This window comes from Mercenaria mercenaria, chromosome 19 (assembly GCF_021730395.1).
Source record: "Mercenaria mercenaria strain notata chromosome 19, MADL_Memer_1, whole genome shotgun sequence".
Taxonomy (NCBI): Eukaryota; Metazoa; Mollusca; class Bivalvia; order Venerida; family Veneridae; genus Mercenaria; species Mercenaria mercenaria.
Window position 1 is genome coordinate 199,454 of NC_069379.1, and position 16,445 is coordinate 215,898.

Genomic DNA, 16,445 nt, shown 5'->3' on the forward strand with positions numbered 1-16,445 from the left:
TTTGTTGTGTTGAGCGACCTGTGGAGTTTCCACTTTTTCTATTCATCCGAATTATATAAGCTACAGTACATCACTAAATGAAAATTTACGTGATAAAACTTTAGCAGTTGATTAAATGTTTTCAAATGTTTAGCTAATATCTCTCAAATATCATTTACAAATATCACACTGGCTATAGCTTGGTGACATTGGATTGTTCCAGCATTGTTTGTGCAGCGAATTTTGAGCCGACCGAGTGAACAAAATTACACATTTCTTGTCTATCATGTACACTTGAATGCTTTTTGAATGCTTTGAATAACGACACATCTGCACTGCATTGCGTTAGTTTTGGGCTAATTTGTCACAGACAAACCCAAATAGTCTATGAAAACTCTAATGTTTTCTATGAAAAAAGTAGCCTCTTGAATAAGACGTAGTTCAATAATTACTAGGGATGGGAACGAATACTGAAATCAATATTCGAATATTCGGTTTGCCATATTCGAATATATTCGAATATTCGGTTAGTTTTAATGGAAGCTTTAAACTCTTATTCAGTGATTGGCATATACACAACGTATTCATTTGTTTAAAGCGTGGATCATCGTAAATAAGGCCAAAAAAATGTTTGTTTCGGGTAACCCGATCCTACATAGCAAAACCCGCCGATCCTAGCGTTTTATTTCACGATTCTGTCAGTATAATCATGAACATATTTAACTAATTCAGTGTTTTAGCTTCGAAATGATACAAAAAATCAAAACGATTATAATTTAGACCGTCGCAATTTTATCTAAAAATAGCAGGGCGTCCCATTTAAGCACGTGACGCGCTGTTGTATTACCGCCGCCATTTTGAAAAATTTCAATCGGCGTGTAAAAATCGTCGTGTAAAATGCAAGTAAGGCAGACTTAAACCTCCTTCAACATGAACTTGTGCATCAATCATACGTTTTCTTTGATTTTATTATCAACTACTTCAAAATTTAATTCGAATACGGCCGATTGCGGATGAAAACCGATTCTGCGGATGGTCTGAAACGTCGTACAAAATATTGTGAAAAGATCGACAATATCTACAAGTTTGGTATTGTTTTCGAAAAAAAAATCTACAACTTGTTACATAAAACAGGCGCCAATAAAAATGAACAAAAGATAAAAAGATATCACATTTACGCCTAATACAAACTGTTAATCTGTAGCGATGACCCCAGGTAATTATGCATTGCAATTTTCTTGTTAATTGGACATCTTTTGACATGCATCTGACACATTGACGCCTGTTGCAAACTGTTAATAAGTAACGATAACCCCTGCCAATTATGCACTGCTATTTTCTTGTTAATTGGACATCTTTTGATACGTGATAAACTAACATGACATGGTTTTATTCTGTATGTCTGGTTCATATTGCCCAAAATCAATGAAACTTATTTTGAAAAAAAAAAAATACACAATAATTTACGAATATTCGAATTTGATTTTCATATTCGAATATTCGACCGATTTTCGAATATTCGAACATTCGTTCCCATCCCTAATAATTACTTGATCCGATAAGGAGCGTTAATGATGTGAGATTTAACAAAACGGACGAGAATCTCCTTCCCCGTTGGACTTGACAGAAATATTTGAATAAACAACACAATTCGCAGCTAAATGAACGCATGTTCTAAGAAAAAGACAAATTTCAACTACAGGGAACCCGTTGTTTTTATTTGATTCGATACATGACACGCAAAAATCTTTAAAATTATATTTACAAGACGAAACGTGCAATTTTGTCCACTTGTTCTTTGTACACTTCATCGCTCAAACAACTTTGCAACCGCCTGATTTGATAAAGCGTTAGCCATATAGTTATATAGTTATATTTAAATGTGTTTAGCCAGGCGCAAGAAATTTCTTTTTATTTAACTTCTTATCTAAACCATCCCTTTGTTTGCACGTATATGTGTAATATGCTTATCATAGCAAAAGCTTGATCTGTGATTTCTTTGCATTCTAGTTACTTTCTAAGACATAGATTATAGGAGATATACATATTTCGATCTATTTATGATTTTATGAAACTTATTTAAAATTCGTCTGAGAAGTTTTCGTTTGAAAGAAAAAATAAACAGCAACTTGTTTTCGTGGAGAAATTCAAAATAACATGAACGAAGTGATAGAGCGATGTTCGGTGTTGGTTGAACTATAGTGAAAATGATTTTTAATAAAAGGAAAGATCGCAATGGCAAATGGAAACGGATTTCTGAAGATTTTGATATTTACTTGTGACAAAACAGGCTCTATTTGATAGAAATACAATACGGAAATCTTGAAAAAATCTATTTGCCAAAGCTAAAATCCTCTCTATTCATGAATCGGTGATTCTAAATGTTCAAATATAGTAAACACGGTTATGCTTTATATTGTTTCGGTTCATATATGTATTTTATGTTATCCATGTTAACAGCACATGGAATATGGAATCCTTATTTCATGGCCCGTGTATGACTTCAGATATAGCTAACTGACGTGACGTCAACGTGACATGGATGTAATGGATGTAAGAAATGTCCCGTGGAATAATACAGGAATGCGATATGAGCTACTCCGCGCAAATAATAATCGATTCAGAGCGTGATGGGTATGATGAGTAACCACTTTCTTCATTAACAATTCGATTCCGATTTTTTTATACTTTTATACAAAACAGTAGATCAAATATGGCGGCGCTTTTCTCTTCTCCTATAAGGTAATAATTAACATGTAGACGTTTCCTCAATATTGCTGTGTTTTAATGTAAACCAACTTGATTTTTTTCTTATTGGACCTTTATTGACGTCTACCATTAGACAATGTTATTTTCATTACAAAATTACATTTGTATGAATAAAACGAAATCTTGCAACTGATACAGAACAAATACAGAAAACTAATTAAATCCATAATGGTACAAGCGAAATTTCTATTATATTTACGCGCTTGGAAAAAAATGTTCTACAATGGAGATTTTGGTGAAACATTTCGTAGTTGTAGCTGCACCTATTTACAATCATACGGTCAAATACAAAGGTCCGTGCAATTTTTTTACAACTCGTCAAACACCACCCGAATTTCTTGCATTGCTGTTTATTCTGTGTTGTTATTTTTAATCATTTAACATTAAAACAAATCTATTATCATAAACTTAGAAAGTTAGAAACTAAGAAAGTGTTGAATTGTTGAATGCAGGAGCTATAATAAATTCAAAGCAACATTTCTCCTACACATATAAGTGCTAAAAGCAATTATTCTAAGCTTTCCAGATAAAAGGTCTTACGCCCTCACATCCAGTTAATCAATATTGATAAACATATATCTGCTTTGAACCGTTTCGTATAGTATCTCATCTGTTGATAGTTGCCACTTTACACTTGCAACTTAGCATCCAGTATAACTTTTACTTTTTCTCCTGGTGAATGCATACCAATAGCAGGGTAGTAGTAGAGAATGGAGACTAAATGTGCATTTATTCTTGGTAAAGACCTTTCTCCAATCTGAAAGAGAAAAGGGAGAATGCCTGATCAGTTAATCAATATTAAATTACACTCTGATTTTGCATCAAGTAAAACAGTAGCATCATAGTAACATAGGATCGCTTCCTCAAACGGTTTGACGTATCAGTTTAAAAAGAAGTTCCGTCCTTGTGAAAATATCAAAAATACGTATATTTTTATTTGTAGATACTTTCTGGTACGGAGCGCTGTCTAAAAGATAAATGAAACAAATAAGTTCATGCGAACTTATAATACTCCTACTCCCTAATTGGAATAGTTGAAATTAAAAGCAAGAATTGTAATGAATATCTAGGGAAATATACTTAATATTATCACGTATCAACAGTAACTGAAAACAAATTATCACAGAGAAGACTATGCCAGTTATAATTGTCAGTATTAAATGGTCATGCTTTTAATACGTTTTACTTTATTTTGAAGAACTATACATAGATTTCAGGTTATGCGAATAATTTGGCGCCATCTCATCCCCGTTCCTACCTAAACAAATATTAATCATGGGATGCAGTTTTTATAATTTTAGTGCAATAGGTATTTCAACAACAATACGTATTATGTATAGTTTTTTTTATCTCATCAACGTTTCGCCTAACGCCTTTATCAGGATAACACACATACAAATATAAACAACGGACGTGCCGTAAAACTTATAACGTAAAGTCAAATGGCGGGAAAACGTTAATCAAATATCAAAATGCAAATACATATAATTATATCTACAAGGTACTATCCCAGATATGAAAATACTAAATATTTCCTATAGTAAGATTATATAAAAAAAAGCGGCGATAGGAAAAAACGGAATAGTACCCATAGTATATGTGTAAATGTACAACTGCACATGCATAATATTTATGAATTTAATCTATTGTAAATAGCAGTTTTGAATTTAACCCTTCCGGACTTTTTGTTTTTAGTTTGTGGATCCAGAAAGTTTCTTTACAGAGACAGTCAATATTATTTTTCACAATATCAATCGGCATAAATGAGAAGTCATTCATACAATGATTATTTTCATTGAAGTGTGTAGCAACATTGGAAGAGAATGCAGAGTCAATGAAATTACATATATCAAATTTGTGGCTGTTCATACGTTTGGAAACAGGTTGCATAGTTTGTCCAACATACTGCATATTGCACTTTTTGCATGTTATTAAGTACACCACGTTTTTAGTTTGACAGTTCATGTTGTGACGTAAACTGAATGCCTCCTTTGTAACGTGACTCGTAAATGATGTCCCAGTATTAATACGCGGGCAATGTGAACAACGGTTTCTTTTCTTTCAGATGCGCAAATGTTCGTACTGTTAGTCGTAAACCCTGAGCTTATCAAAAAGTTTGGCAAATTCTTAGGCCGATTATACGCTAAGTAGATGTGTACATATTATGCACAAAATTAACATCTTTGTCATTTGATAACTTTAAAAGATCCCAGTATTTATTAATTGAACGGCCAATATTTGGTAACGACGGGTTATATACCACTGTAAATGGGAGTACATTTTTCTTGTCTCGAGTTGAGGAATTTAGTGCGTCACTTAGTGTCATATGTGATACTTTTTCAAAAGCTGCATCTATCACAGATTTGGGATAATTTCTGTCTAAAAAGAAGTCACGTAATTCATGAAGTGATGAATTAAATGAATCGTCGTCCGATATAATTCTCCTTTAACGTTTGGCCTGGCTGTAAGGAATTCCATCCTTGCACATTTTCGGATGACATGAAGTGTAGTCGAGATAATGATGGTTGCTTGTTTCTTTCACATAAATATCTGTTTCAATTTAAAGCGAATCGCTTTTCGATACTTGAACATCCAAGAAGGAAACGGATTTATTCGATATTTTTTTTATAATTTTAGTGCAAATTTTGACAGCAGAAATTTTGTTACGGATTGCTGATTTTTCTTTTTATTGATTGTGTTAAAGGGTAAGGTAACTTTGATTGAATATTTGTTCTGTCTGTAAGGTCTTCTTAAGGTGGAATAGCACTTTGTATTTTTTTTACAACCCGCATACGATTTTGATATCATATTAAAGTAGAAGTTATCCCCGGCAAGAATGTGTAACTGTTTTTTTGGTTATTAGTGAAACGTTTTAGCTATGACGTCGCAAACATTACCATGCACGTCTGTTTTGGCGCCACGTTAAAAAGCGATAAAAAATCGGTTTATTTTCTCTCATTTGTTTATTTTTCAATTTACGGCAATGAAATTTACATCTTTATGTGTGTTATACAAAGGTCTACGGCGCTGGATAGTAGTTGTCACTTTTGTTTTCAAAACGATGGAAAAAATGAAGGAAAACGACATTCTCAAAATTTTAGTTTTATTGAAAAAATCGCACACTCGTTAAATTAACGGGAAAACGGCTCGAAATTTTTTTGCCAAAATTTTATATATTTAAGATAAAATTATGTTTAATAAAATTTCAAAAAATTGAAAACTTTTACCATCTAGTATTCTTTTTAATCACTGATTTTGTCCCCTATCCGACGAACAAAAAGTGACGTCAAAGTGCGTTCTTAGATACAACGCGGGTATGGTTTCTTAAGAATAATCTATATACTTAAAAAGGTATGTATGCACTAAATATTCCCCTATAAATGTGCTTCATTTTTATCAATTCTTAATTGTTTTATAATAAAAATATTTCGTGTATGAATTTCATAACAATTCTGTTTCCAGATCTTATTAAATCTGGCAAAAATGTGCCGTCATGTAGGCAATCAGTCATCTATAAATACACCAATTTTTTATTTTTTACGAAAAGAAAATTGTTTGAAAATTTTATTAGCTAAAGAATGTAAAAGCTGAAGAACGTTAAAGAAGGATCTCGGGCCCGCCCGCCCGCTTCGCTCAGTAGTGATAGCGCAGATCTGCGGATCGAGGCGTACGTTCTCCGTGACGATATGATAAAAGACAGTGTTGGAAAGCATTCTTCCTTCACCTCCGATTCATGGGGGGAAGTTGGCAGTTACTTAGCGGAGAACATGTTTGTACTGGTACAGAATCCAGGAAGACTGTTTGGTCAACTGTCCACCGTTACATGACTGAAATACTGTTGAAAAACCCAAGACAAACAAACAAAAGAAGAATCTCATGACAACAATGAGGTCACATGAACATATGACATAACAGATTCAATCAAGTGTAGTGATAAAAACAATGTCTTACAGGAAGCCTTTTCCGCAGGTAAATTATCTTTTTTTCTTAAATGTGGTAGTGTTTGACAATACCTTGTTTTCCTTTAAATTATAAAACTTTGCAGTGATAGATATATACATGTTTAGATTTTATACATGTACTTTTACCTTTGCCAGTAACTTAAGTAAGAGCTCGTGCTTTATTTTGTTGAGCGCCAGAGTTGTAGCAGTTTTGATCATTTCAGTTTCAGTTCACGCTTATAATTACATTGATAAATAAAATTCAGACGTAGGCATACATTTGTGATTAAAAACTTTTTCAAGCGGATGTACTACGGATATACTACGGTAGTATGTTTAGGACATGCATCTATTTTTTTGAAGATTAAATTATTTCGCGCGCACGACATCTTATCTCGTGGTCACGACAACTTATCTCGTGTGCAAGAAATACTATCTGGAGAGCACGACATTTTGGCATTTTAAAATTAGCATGGCGCACCGGCCTTCCGCAGTCTCATTACTATACTACTAAAAACGAAACCCGCTTCCAAAATGATTAAAATGGAATTGCTAAATAATAAATTATAGCCTGATATATAAAAAATTAGACGCTGTGCCATTTAGTGATTTCGCCTATCATCACCAACCCTCCTACCCAACCCCTCCGTCCACTCCCCGCACTCCAAAAAAAAAAAAAAAAAAAAAAAAAGCAGATAAAAAGCATTGTTTCAAGTTTGGCCTTCCGGAATAACAAAATACGATTGTATTAATCAAACCTGAGATAAAAAGTGATGAAATTAATGAATAGTTATGATATATTTGTCTGTCGCCGACGAAATATTACTACTATATCCCCACTTACCTGACCCCCACCCCACATCCTTCAGTCCATCGGTGAGTCCAACAGTGACACGACGTGTGACTTTTAAATAGCAAAATTTTTCATGTCCTATAGATACAGGGAAATATTCATGCGTGAGTGCATGCAAGTGTGTGTACGTGCGTGCGTACGTTCGTCCGTCCAGCTAATTTGTGTCCAGATCATAACATCGTCGTATATTTTGAAAATACTTTATGCTTTACTCAGTGAGATCGATTCTCCGGAGCAAACATAGGACCTCTATCTCTAAGGTAAATGTAACACTTGACTGAGGGTGTTAGACAAAGGTTGTGCTCAAAAAAATCATCACACTGAGGCAAGCATGTAGCATTTTCCCAATGTGGAGCAACAAAAAATAAACAGACAGATGTTGAGAATTACGTCACACCGACACAATTTTAGTCATATAGCGGTTTTCCAGCTTTTGATGATGGAGGAGACCCCATGTTCCCGTCTGTGCATTATTCAAGGGAAGAGATAAGATTTCATGCGCAGGAGATTATATGCGCGCATGACACACAAGATAAGATGTCATGCGTGAGCAGGGAATACGCATAATATTAACTGAGAAGGTCGGAAAAAGTGCTAGTGTAACTAACAGATCATAAATAATGAACTCATTGTCATTATATTTTGATAGGAAATGAAAATGTAATGTGCAATTTTAATGTACGTTTCAGCGCTATTGTAAGTGCACATATACGAGTAGCATTTCATTTCCAAATTTCGTACTTTTTTAAACTCCCAGTTGTTGAAATTCAGAATAGGACAGCTTGTGCAATTTCATTGTACACGCTTAAAATGCACCCGTAAAACATAAATCTGATAAGTATGGAAGCCCTGGGGGGCAAAAGTTAGAAGTCAGAAATGGGAAGTACGGAAATCAATTGTCCCTCAATGGGCTTCCATAGATAAGTTATACTTTTAACTATGTGTAGCGGGCAAAAAGATGGAATTTATTTGTAAAAATTGTGCAACTTTTTTTTAACATCCAAAGAAGTTAACTGCACGTACGTGTAACAGTTTGGGATCGATGCATTGCGTGGAACAACCTATATCGAATGTTTAATCAAATGCAATAATTCTATAAGACTCTTATCCTTTCCTAATTATCTTGTTCAAACTATGATGTATGTATTTAATTTGTATATGTATTACTGGGAATAAAATATGTTTAAACTAAATGCAATAATACATTTTTCCCAACTGTAAGAAAATGAGTTAATGCAGATACTATTTGAGTTCTTTTCATTCAATAGCCATTTTTGATTTATTCTAAAAACAAAGTTGTGATATGCAAGACATTTTTCACTTATGTTCAGTGGTTTATTTCTCCTATAAGATGATTTGTTTTCCAGTAAAAAAAATTCTGAATAAAAAACAGAATAGAATTTTATTATTACCTCCACACAGGAAGAGTACGTAATATGTCACGTTATACATGCATAAATACACTTAACATAAAGTAATTTTTTAAAGAACAATACATAATGCAAAAATACTTGAAGCTTGATACTTTGCTATTTCTGTCATATGCACATACAAACAAATCGTGAGTGAAAACGTATTGTATCTGTTCATCCATATTATTCTACTGACGCAACATTAATTAGATAGAGTTTATATTTTGACGTCACATTTTACTGACGTATATGTTTAATAAATCATTAATTAAAAAATAACTGGATGGTAAAAGTACTTAATTTTTTAATATTCTATCAAACATAAATTTATCTTGAAAATATAAAAATTTGGCAAAAAAATTTCGAGCCGTTTATCCGTTAATTTGACAAGTGTGCCATTTTTTTCTAAAAACTAAAAAATTGAGATTGTCGTTTTTCTTCATTTTTTTCATAATTTTGAAAATAAAAGTGACAAATACTGTCTAGCGCCGTAGACCTTTGTATATCACACATAAAGATGTAAGTTTCATTGCTGTAAATAGAAAAATAAATAAATGAGAGAAAATAAACCGATTTTTTATCGCATTTTAACGTGGCGCCAAAACAGACGTGCATGGTAATGTTTGCGACGTCATAGCTAAAACGTTTCACTAGTAACTAAGGAAACAGTTACACATTCACGCCGGGGATAACTTCTACTTTAATTTGATATCAAAATCATATGCGGGTTGTAAAAAAATTACAAAGTGCTATTCCACCTTAAATCATTTAAGCTTTTTCAAAATCTGCTTTGAAATAATAAAGTTGATAACATATCACTTTCTCTTAAGTGAAATAGAACTTTTACACATGTATAGCAATTCATTTTCTATTTTCACGTGCATATCCAGTTTTCTTTTTTATGACATTGTGTTATTCATAATTAAGTCAGGTGACTGGCTGGAAGTGCCAAACAAATAATGTAGAAACACCGGGTAAGAAAAATAAATCTTCCTTTTAGCATTTCAATGAGTAAATTACAGTTAATTAGCTATATAATATAAAACGTATTGTTAAATCAACTTCCAGGCCGATGTACAACAAAAATGACAACTGGCCGTTATAAGAAAACTTGCCAATCATAAAACAAACGTCTAAATTACAAGTTTAGGATATTTTGAAATGCCAAAACACATGCCTATTTTAGAGTCACTGCATTTCATTTAATTTTCTTTTAGAGCCAAAACAAACCTTTCTTCTCTTTTGGCCCAGTTATTCTTTTTTTCTAGCAAAAATATGTCGCAGAATTTGAACTAATTGAATTATTACTACTGATTGTTGTGTCATGCGTTCTTCACAAATATTTGGAATAAAGTCATTAATTGTTAAAGGACTGTCGCTTAATTCACATTCTCACGCTCTCTGAAATTGATCCAAATAATCTGAAGTTGGATATGACAGCATTTTTTCGGTATTGCATCTCCGTGATTGGACATGAAAAGCTGATTGTAATAAATTAAATGATTTATATTTATGCAGCACTGTCAACAGAAGTCAAACAGAGCGAACTTTTGTCTTAATTAATTTGATTTCAGTTGTCATTGAAAGAAGACATACTTAGTGTATTGAACAAAAGAAAAATGACTTCGTTTTTGTTTTTATGGATTAAGATTGATTATAAAATGCTAAATGCTTAACATATGAAATTGTCAATGGTATATGATTTCATATGGACGACATTAGATTTATGTGTTTATGCGACTAAGCGCTGTCATTATTTTGAGTTTCTTTGTCGCAATCGGGCTGCGCATTTTGACGATGTCGTGATTGAGATTTTTTTTATTTATCTTAATTTGTTTTATTATTTTAAGTTACATGCTTGTAACTTACAAACATCAAAGTCATTTTATGTCAATTTGCATATATTTAAAAAGCTTTAACTATAACAAGTAGTCTCAATTATGACATGAATCTATTACTAATGTCTCAAAACTAGCAGTACATCCCTTGTTTATACACAATTTAGATATAGCATTCAAATAAGTAATTTCTTTCATCAGCCGTTTTTAACATATTCAACGCTTATGAGCTTTTCCAAGCAGACCATTTAGTACATTCAATACTTCGTAAGTAAGGTACCAAATCAGTACAATATTTTAAAACTACAGTGCAGTCTCTGTAGAGTAACACCCTTTGGGAGATACACATATTGACTGTTATGTAGAGGTTGTTGTTCTGGAGTGGTAAATTTGAGAGTAGATTTCAGCTTAGGGAAATTTTGATGCTGTTGTTATAAGAAGGTATTTGCTTAAGAGAGGGCGGCTCTGGAGAGATTGAACTGTATGTTACAACCATCAATCTGCTTAATAGTATAGATAGACAATAGTGGAACATTATTAAGACATGCTGCCTGTGCAAAATGAGTCATTTTGCATGATACAGTAATATTACCTAAAATACATCTATCGTATACTGTATGTATATCCAAGCCCAAAAAGCACTTTGAATATTATGTACGACAAATAAAGCACAGTAGGATGTTACTAGCAGGAGTGCGCATAGAACACCTGTTCCAGACAGATTTAGGCTTAACATTTGTTTCAATTACTCTTTAGTAACTTTTACTTTTTGTATGGATGCTTTGCCATCAACCTACCACTCTTTTTATGCAGGTCGAATATGTATTTAAAAGCCGTTAAAATAGATAAATGTTGACAGCAGTTAATCAGCAAGTACAGAAAAGCTCTTGAGACAATAATAACTTCATTCTTTTTAAATCATTTCTAGACAATACTTGCTTTTAAACACAAACTTACAATCCGTACAAAACTAACTTATATATTGCTATTTTGACTGGTTCCTGCCGGATCACTGATCTGTCAATTGTTCAATTTGCTAAATGTAGTACGTTTTTCACAACGTGAACTACCTAAAATATTTTTAAGAATCAATTTATTCAAGGACCGGTTAATGCTTAAAATATTTGGAATATTGTTGGAAAATATATACGTAATTTTGTCGCTGACAGACAAAAACAGTTATTCATCATGTCGCTGACACAGTAATCGCAATACACTGTTATAAAAAGATATATGTTATGCCGTTACTACTATTATAGCCGGATATAAGTCATTACGTTGTTGGTTCAGTAATCGTAATACACTGTTATAGAAATATATGTCACGTCGTCAATTGAACAGTAATCGTAATACTCATGCAAAAACCATAGTACACTGTTGGAGACAGATATAAGTGATGCGTCGCTGGTACACTTATCGCATTATATTGTTAAACCGATATAAGCTAAGTCTTCACTGGTAAAATAAGCGTAATGCACTGTTGTAGACATGTATAAGTATGTCGCTGCTGATACAGTACGCTTAATACAATATGTTACAAACAGCTATAAGTGATGCCGTCCATGATACAAAATAGCAATAAAATGTTAAACACAGATATGTCATGTCAACGCTAGTACAAGTACTATAAAGCTTTTGTTTGTTTGTTTTGGGTTTAACGCCGTTTTTCAACAGTATTTCAGTCACGTAACGGCGGGCAGTTAACCTAACCAGTGTTCCTGGATTCTGTACCAGTACAAACCTGTTCTTCGCAAGTAACTGTTAACTTCCCCACATGAATTATCAGAGGTGGAGGACAAATGATTTCAGACACAATGTCTTTTATCAAATCGTCACGGAGAACATACGCCCCGCCCGGGGATTGAACTCGCGACACCGCGATCCTTAGACCAACGCTCTCCCTACTGAGCTAAGCGAGCGTACTATAATGCACAAGCATTGTATTTCTTTATTGGTACAGTAATCGCAAAACATGTAAGAAACAGATGTTAGTGATATCGTCTGTGGCAGAGTAGAAAAATAAATCTTAAAGAAATCAGATAGGAGAAGTGTTTTAAAATGCTTGGAGAGTAATTAATGAAATATTTAGAATTACGGACTGAAGGCTAGAAAGGAGAAACAATGTTAAACATATTTAAAACTTACCTAAAGCAAGATATAACAGTACATAAATACTGTAGAATCTAGTAAATAAGCACATCTTTGAATGTATGCGCATATTAAAAATAAACGCATACGGCCTGACCGTTATTCAGTATTGGATAATAAGCGCAAGTCATGCCCTTACCGTAATTTTGTCTCGAAACTAGGCGTATATCCGATTACTGGAAAACAAACAACAGATGCAGCAAAACACGTAATTAACAGTATTATACCGTGATAATTTTTTTATCATGAATACAGGTGAAAAGTGTTCTTACCTGTTATTGGATGTGTGCTAAAAAATTAACGTCTATTGTCTGGTAAAACGTTAATCGTTTTCTTTTTTTTTCTAGATAAATAATGTTTTCAGTGCTGAACAACAGGGATTGAATGGTCTCAGAGATTGAACGCTATTTGCGATATGATCATTGTGCTTTCATTATGTATAAATACTGTATGTTATAGAAAGAAGTAGTTCACTGCGCATGTCCAAGTCCTTGTTTTACCTTCGTTTTCTCAACTGAGGTAAACACTGTCAAAACAAGAGAGTCACCAAGGCCCTGTATCTCTCACCTGACTTATTGACCTAAAGATCATCAAAATTAACATTCTGACCTAGTTTCATTTAGACATGGTCATAAATGTGGTTTCTAATGTGTTAACTTTTTTTCATATAATTTGACCCGGTGACCTAGTTTTTGACCCCACAAGACCCAGATTCAAACTTGACATAAAGATCATCAAGATTAACGATATGACTAAGTTGCATGAAGATATAGTCATAAAAGTGGTCTCTAGAGCGTTAAGAAGCTTTTCCTTTGATTTGACCTAGTGACCTAGTTTTTGACCCATCTAACTAAGATTTAAACTTGACCTATAGTTCATTAAGATCAACATTCTGACCAAGTTCCATTAAGATACGGTCATAAATGTGGCCTCTGCAGTGTTAGCTAGCCATTCCTTTGATTTAACCTGGTGATTTAGTTTTTGATCCTTCATGACCCAGATTCAAACTGGACCTTTAGACCATCAAGATTAACATACTGACCAAGATTCATCAAGATTAGTCATAAAGTGGTCTCTACAGTGTTAAATCCTTTTCCTTTGACTTGACCTGGTGACCTAGTTTTTGACCCCAGATGACCCAATATCAAATATGTCCACGATTTTATTGAGGGTAACATTCTGACCATGTTTCATTAAGATTGGGCCAAAACTGTGACCTCTGGAGTGTTAACAAGCTTTTCCTTTGATCTGCACCGGTGACCTAGTTTTTGACCCCAGATGACCCAGTATCCAACTCGTCCAAGGTTTTATTGAGGGTAACATTCTGACCAAGTTTCGGTAAGATTGGACCAAAATTGTGACCTCTAGAGTGTTTACAAGCTTTTCCTTTGATTTGACCTGGTGACATAGTTTTTGGCCCAGATGACTCAGTATCAAACTCATTCAGGATTTTATTGTGAGTAAACTTCTGACCACGTTTCGTTAAGATTAATCCAAAATTGTGACCTCTAGAGTGTTTGCAGTCAAATTGTTGACGAGGGACGACTGACGGACGACTGACGACGGACGACGACGGATACAGGGCAATCACAAAAGCTCACCTTTAAGCACTTCATGCTCAGGTGAGCTAAAGATCGAAATATATCAAAAATAAGTGCACACGGCTTGTCTGTATGCCCATATCAAATATAAGCGCATACTTTTTTTCTTAAGTATAAGTGCATATCTAAACTAGGCGCATAAAAGTGCCACTAAAATTATTATAAGCCTATACACTTATTTATCAGATATAACAGTATTGTATTGCTTTGAAAGGAACAGTAAATACTGTCACCATGAAGAGAATCCTATCATAATAGTGCCGAGACTCGCATTATTTCCCCAAATGTTGACAATATGGGTCTACTTCCAACGAAAAAAAAACAGCCAGTTGTATGCAATTTGTTTTGTTATACCAACAATCAAACAAATACAGAAAAAATGTTCACGCTTTAATTTCATAACTTCAAGTTGAAAGTTTTAAATATGAAAATTAATATAAATTACATGAAATCATATGGTTCTAACCAGTCCACTATAAAAAGTCTATAAAACATATGTATTTTCTGAAATACTGTTTAGTTCCATTTATAAAACACATAGTGTTTAAATTAGTTCTCTTTGATCTCTATTTGCTCTAGATCGTAAAAGGAAAATATAATATATTTTCGACTTTAATAAACTTTGCTAGTTATCATATCTCAAAGTTTAACGACAATCCTCCTATAAATATTGCTAAAGGGATTTTAAGACACAAAGATAATTTTAGAACAAGAGCTCATAGAACACGAAATAATTCCACCTACACCTGTGACCTTGACCTTTGACCTTCTGATCTCAAAATAAATATATAGATCATCTACTGATCCGGAAAAGGATCGGTCTACAGAAAGACATACCGACAGACCGACGGACATCTGCAAAACAAATATACCACTCCTTCTTCGAAGAGGTAGGGAGCATAATTATTTAAACAGGATTTATAACATGGTTTACAAAATGATTAAATTAGCTTACTTAAACACATTTTTAAAAATAGTAGTAATGAAAAATTATTATATAAAAAATCAAAATATTTAAACATATAGGAACCAGGCTGCTTGATATGCTTCATAAGTTAAGAATAATCCTATTAAATTTTATTTACTCTTATTTATCAAATATTCTTACTACTTCCATGAAAATACTGTCTTTATATCTGTATGCCTATTTTTAGCAAACTACTGTTCACGGTCTGAGGTGCTTGGAGATTTCCCCGATTGGTATGTAATAGTTATTATTCCAGGAATATGTCTGCATTGTGTTTATAGACCTGTGAGGGCTTTATGAACCGAGCAGGCGTATCAAGCGAGGTTTTCAAATCGCCTCACAGGTCGAAAAACACAATGCAGACCTATTCCAAGAACGAAAAGTGACTTACCTACACGCTTCTTTGTTTTACATAGTCCAGATTGGTTTAGGGTTTGAAGAACGTTTGTAACGTGTATGTATGATTCAAAACAAATAGTTAGAAGAAGGAACAAGATAATATGTGCTACAATTTGGCGGATACTATTAATATAAAAAAAGGCCCAACTTGCTACGCGCCTGTAAATATATTTGTCAGCAACTAGGATATGACATTTTTACGAAAGACCCGTGGTGACATTTCAACTTCATTATTTCACGATTTCTGCTTCCTGATTTCACGATTTCACGATTTCCACTTCATGAATTCAAGATTTCACGAATTCACGATTTCACGAAAAAACTTAACGATTTCTTGATTTCACGATTTCATGATTTCACGATTTTTTGATTTCACGATTTCCACTTCATGAATTCACGATTTCACTATTTCTGCTTCCTGAATTCACGATTTCCACTTCTTGAATACACGATTTTACGATTTCCACTTCATGAATTCACGATTTCCACTTCACGATTTCACGATTTCAACTTCACGAATTCACGATTTCACGATTTC

General features: G+C 33.5%; 1 protein-coding gene across 1 annotated transcript in view; it reads right to left on the reverse strand.

Moving 5' to 3' along the window:
* Window positions 1–2,782: 2,782 nt before the first annotated feature.
* LOC123541730 (SPRY domain-containing protein 3-like) overlaps window positions 2,783–16,445 on the reverse strand; it is a 54,448-nt gene continuing 40,785 nt past the window's right edge. Inside the window, exon 8 of the mRNA XM_045327299.2 lies at window positions 2,783–3,505. Coding sequence (XP_045183234.2) covers window positions 3,377–3,505 — 129 coding nt within the window. The 3' untranslated portion in view covers window positions 2,783–3,376. The remainder of the gene's footprint in view (window positions 3,506–16,445) is intronic.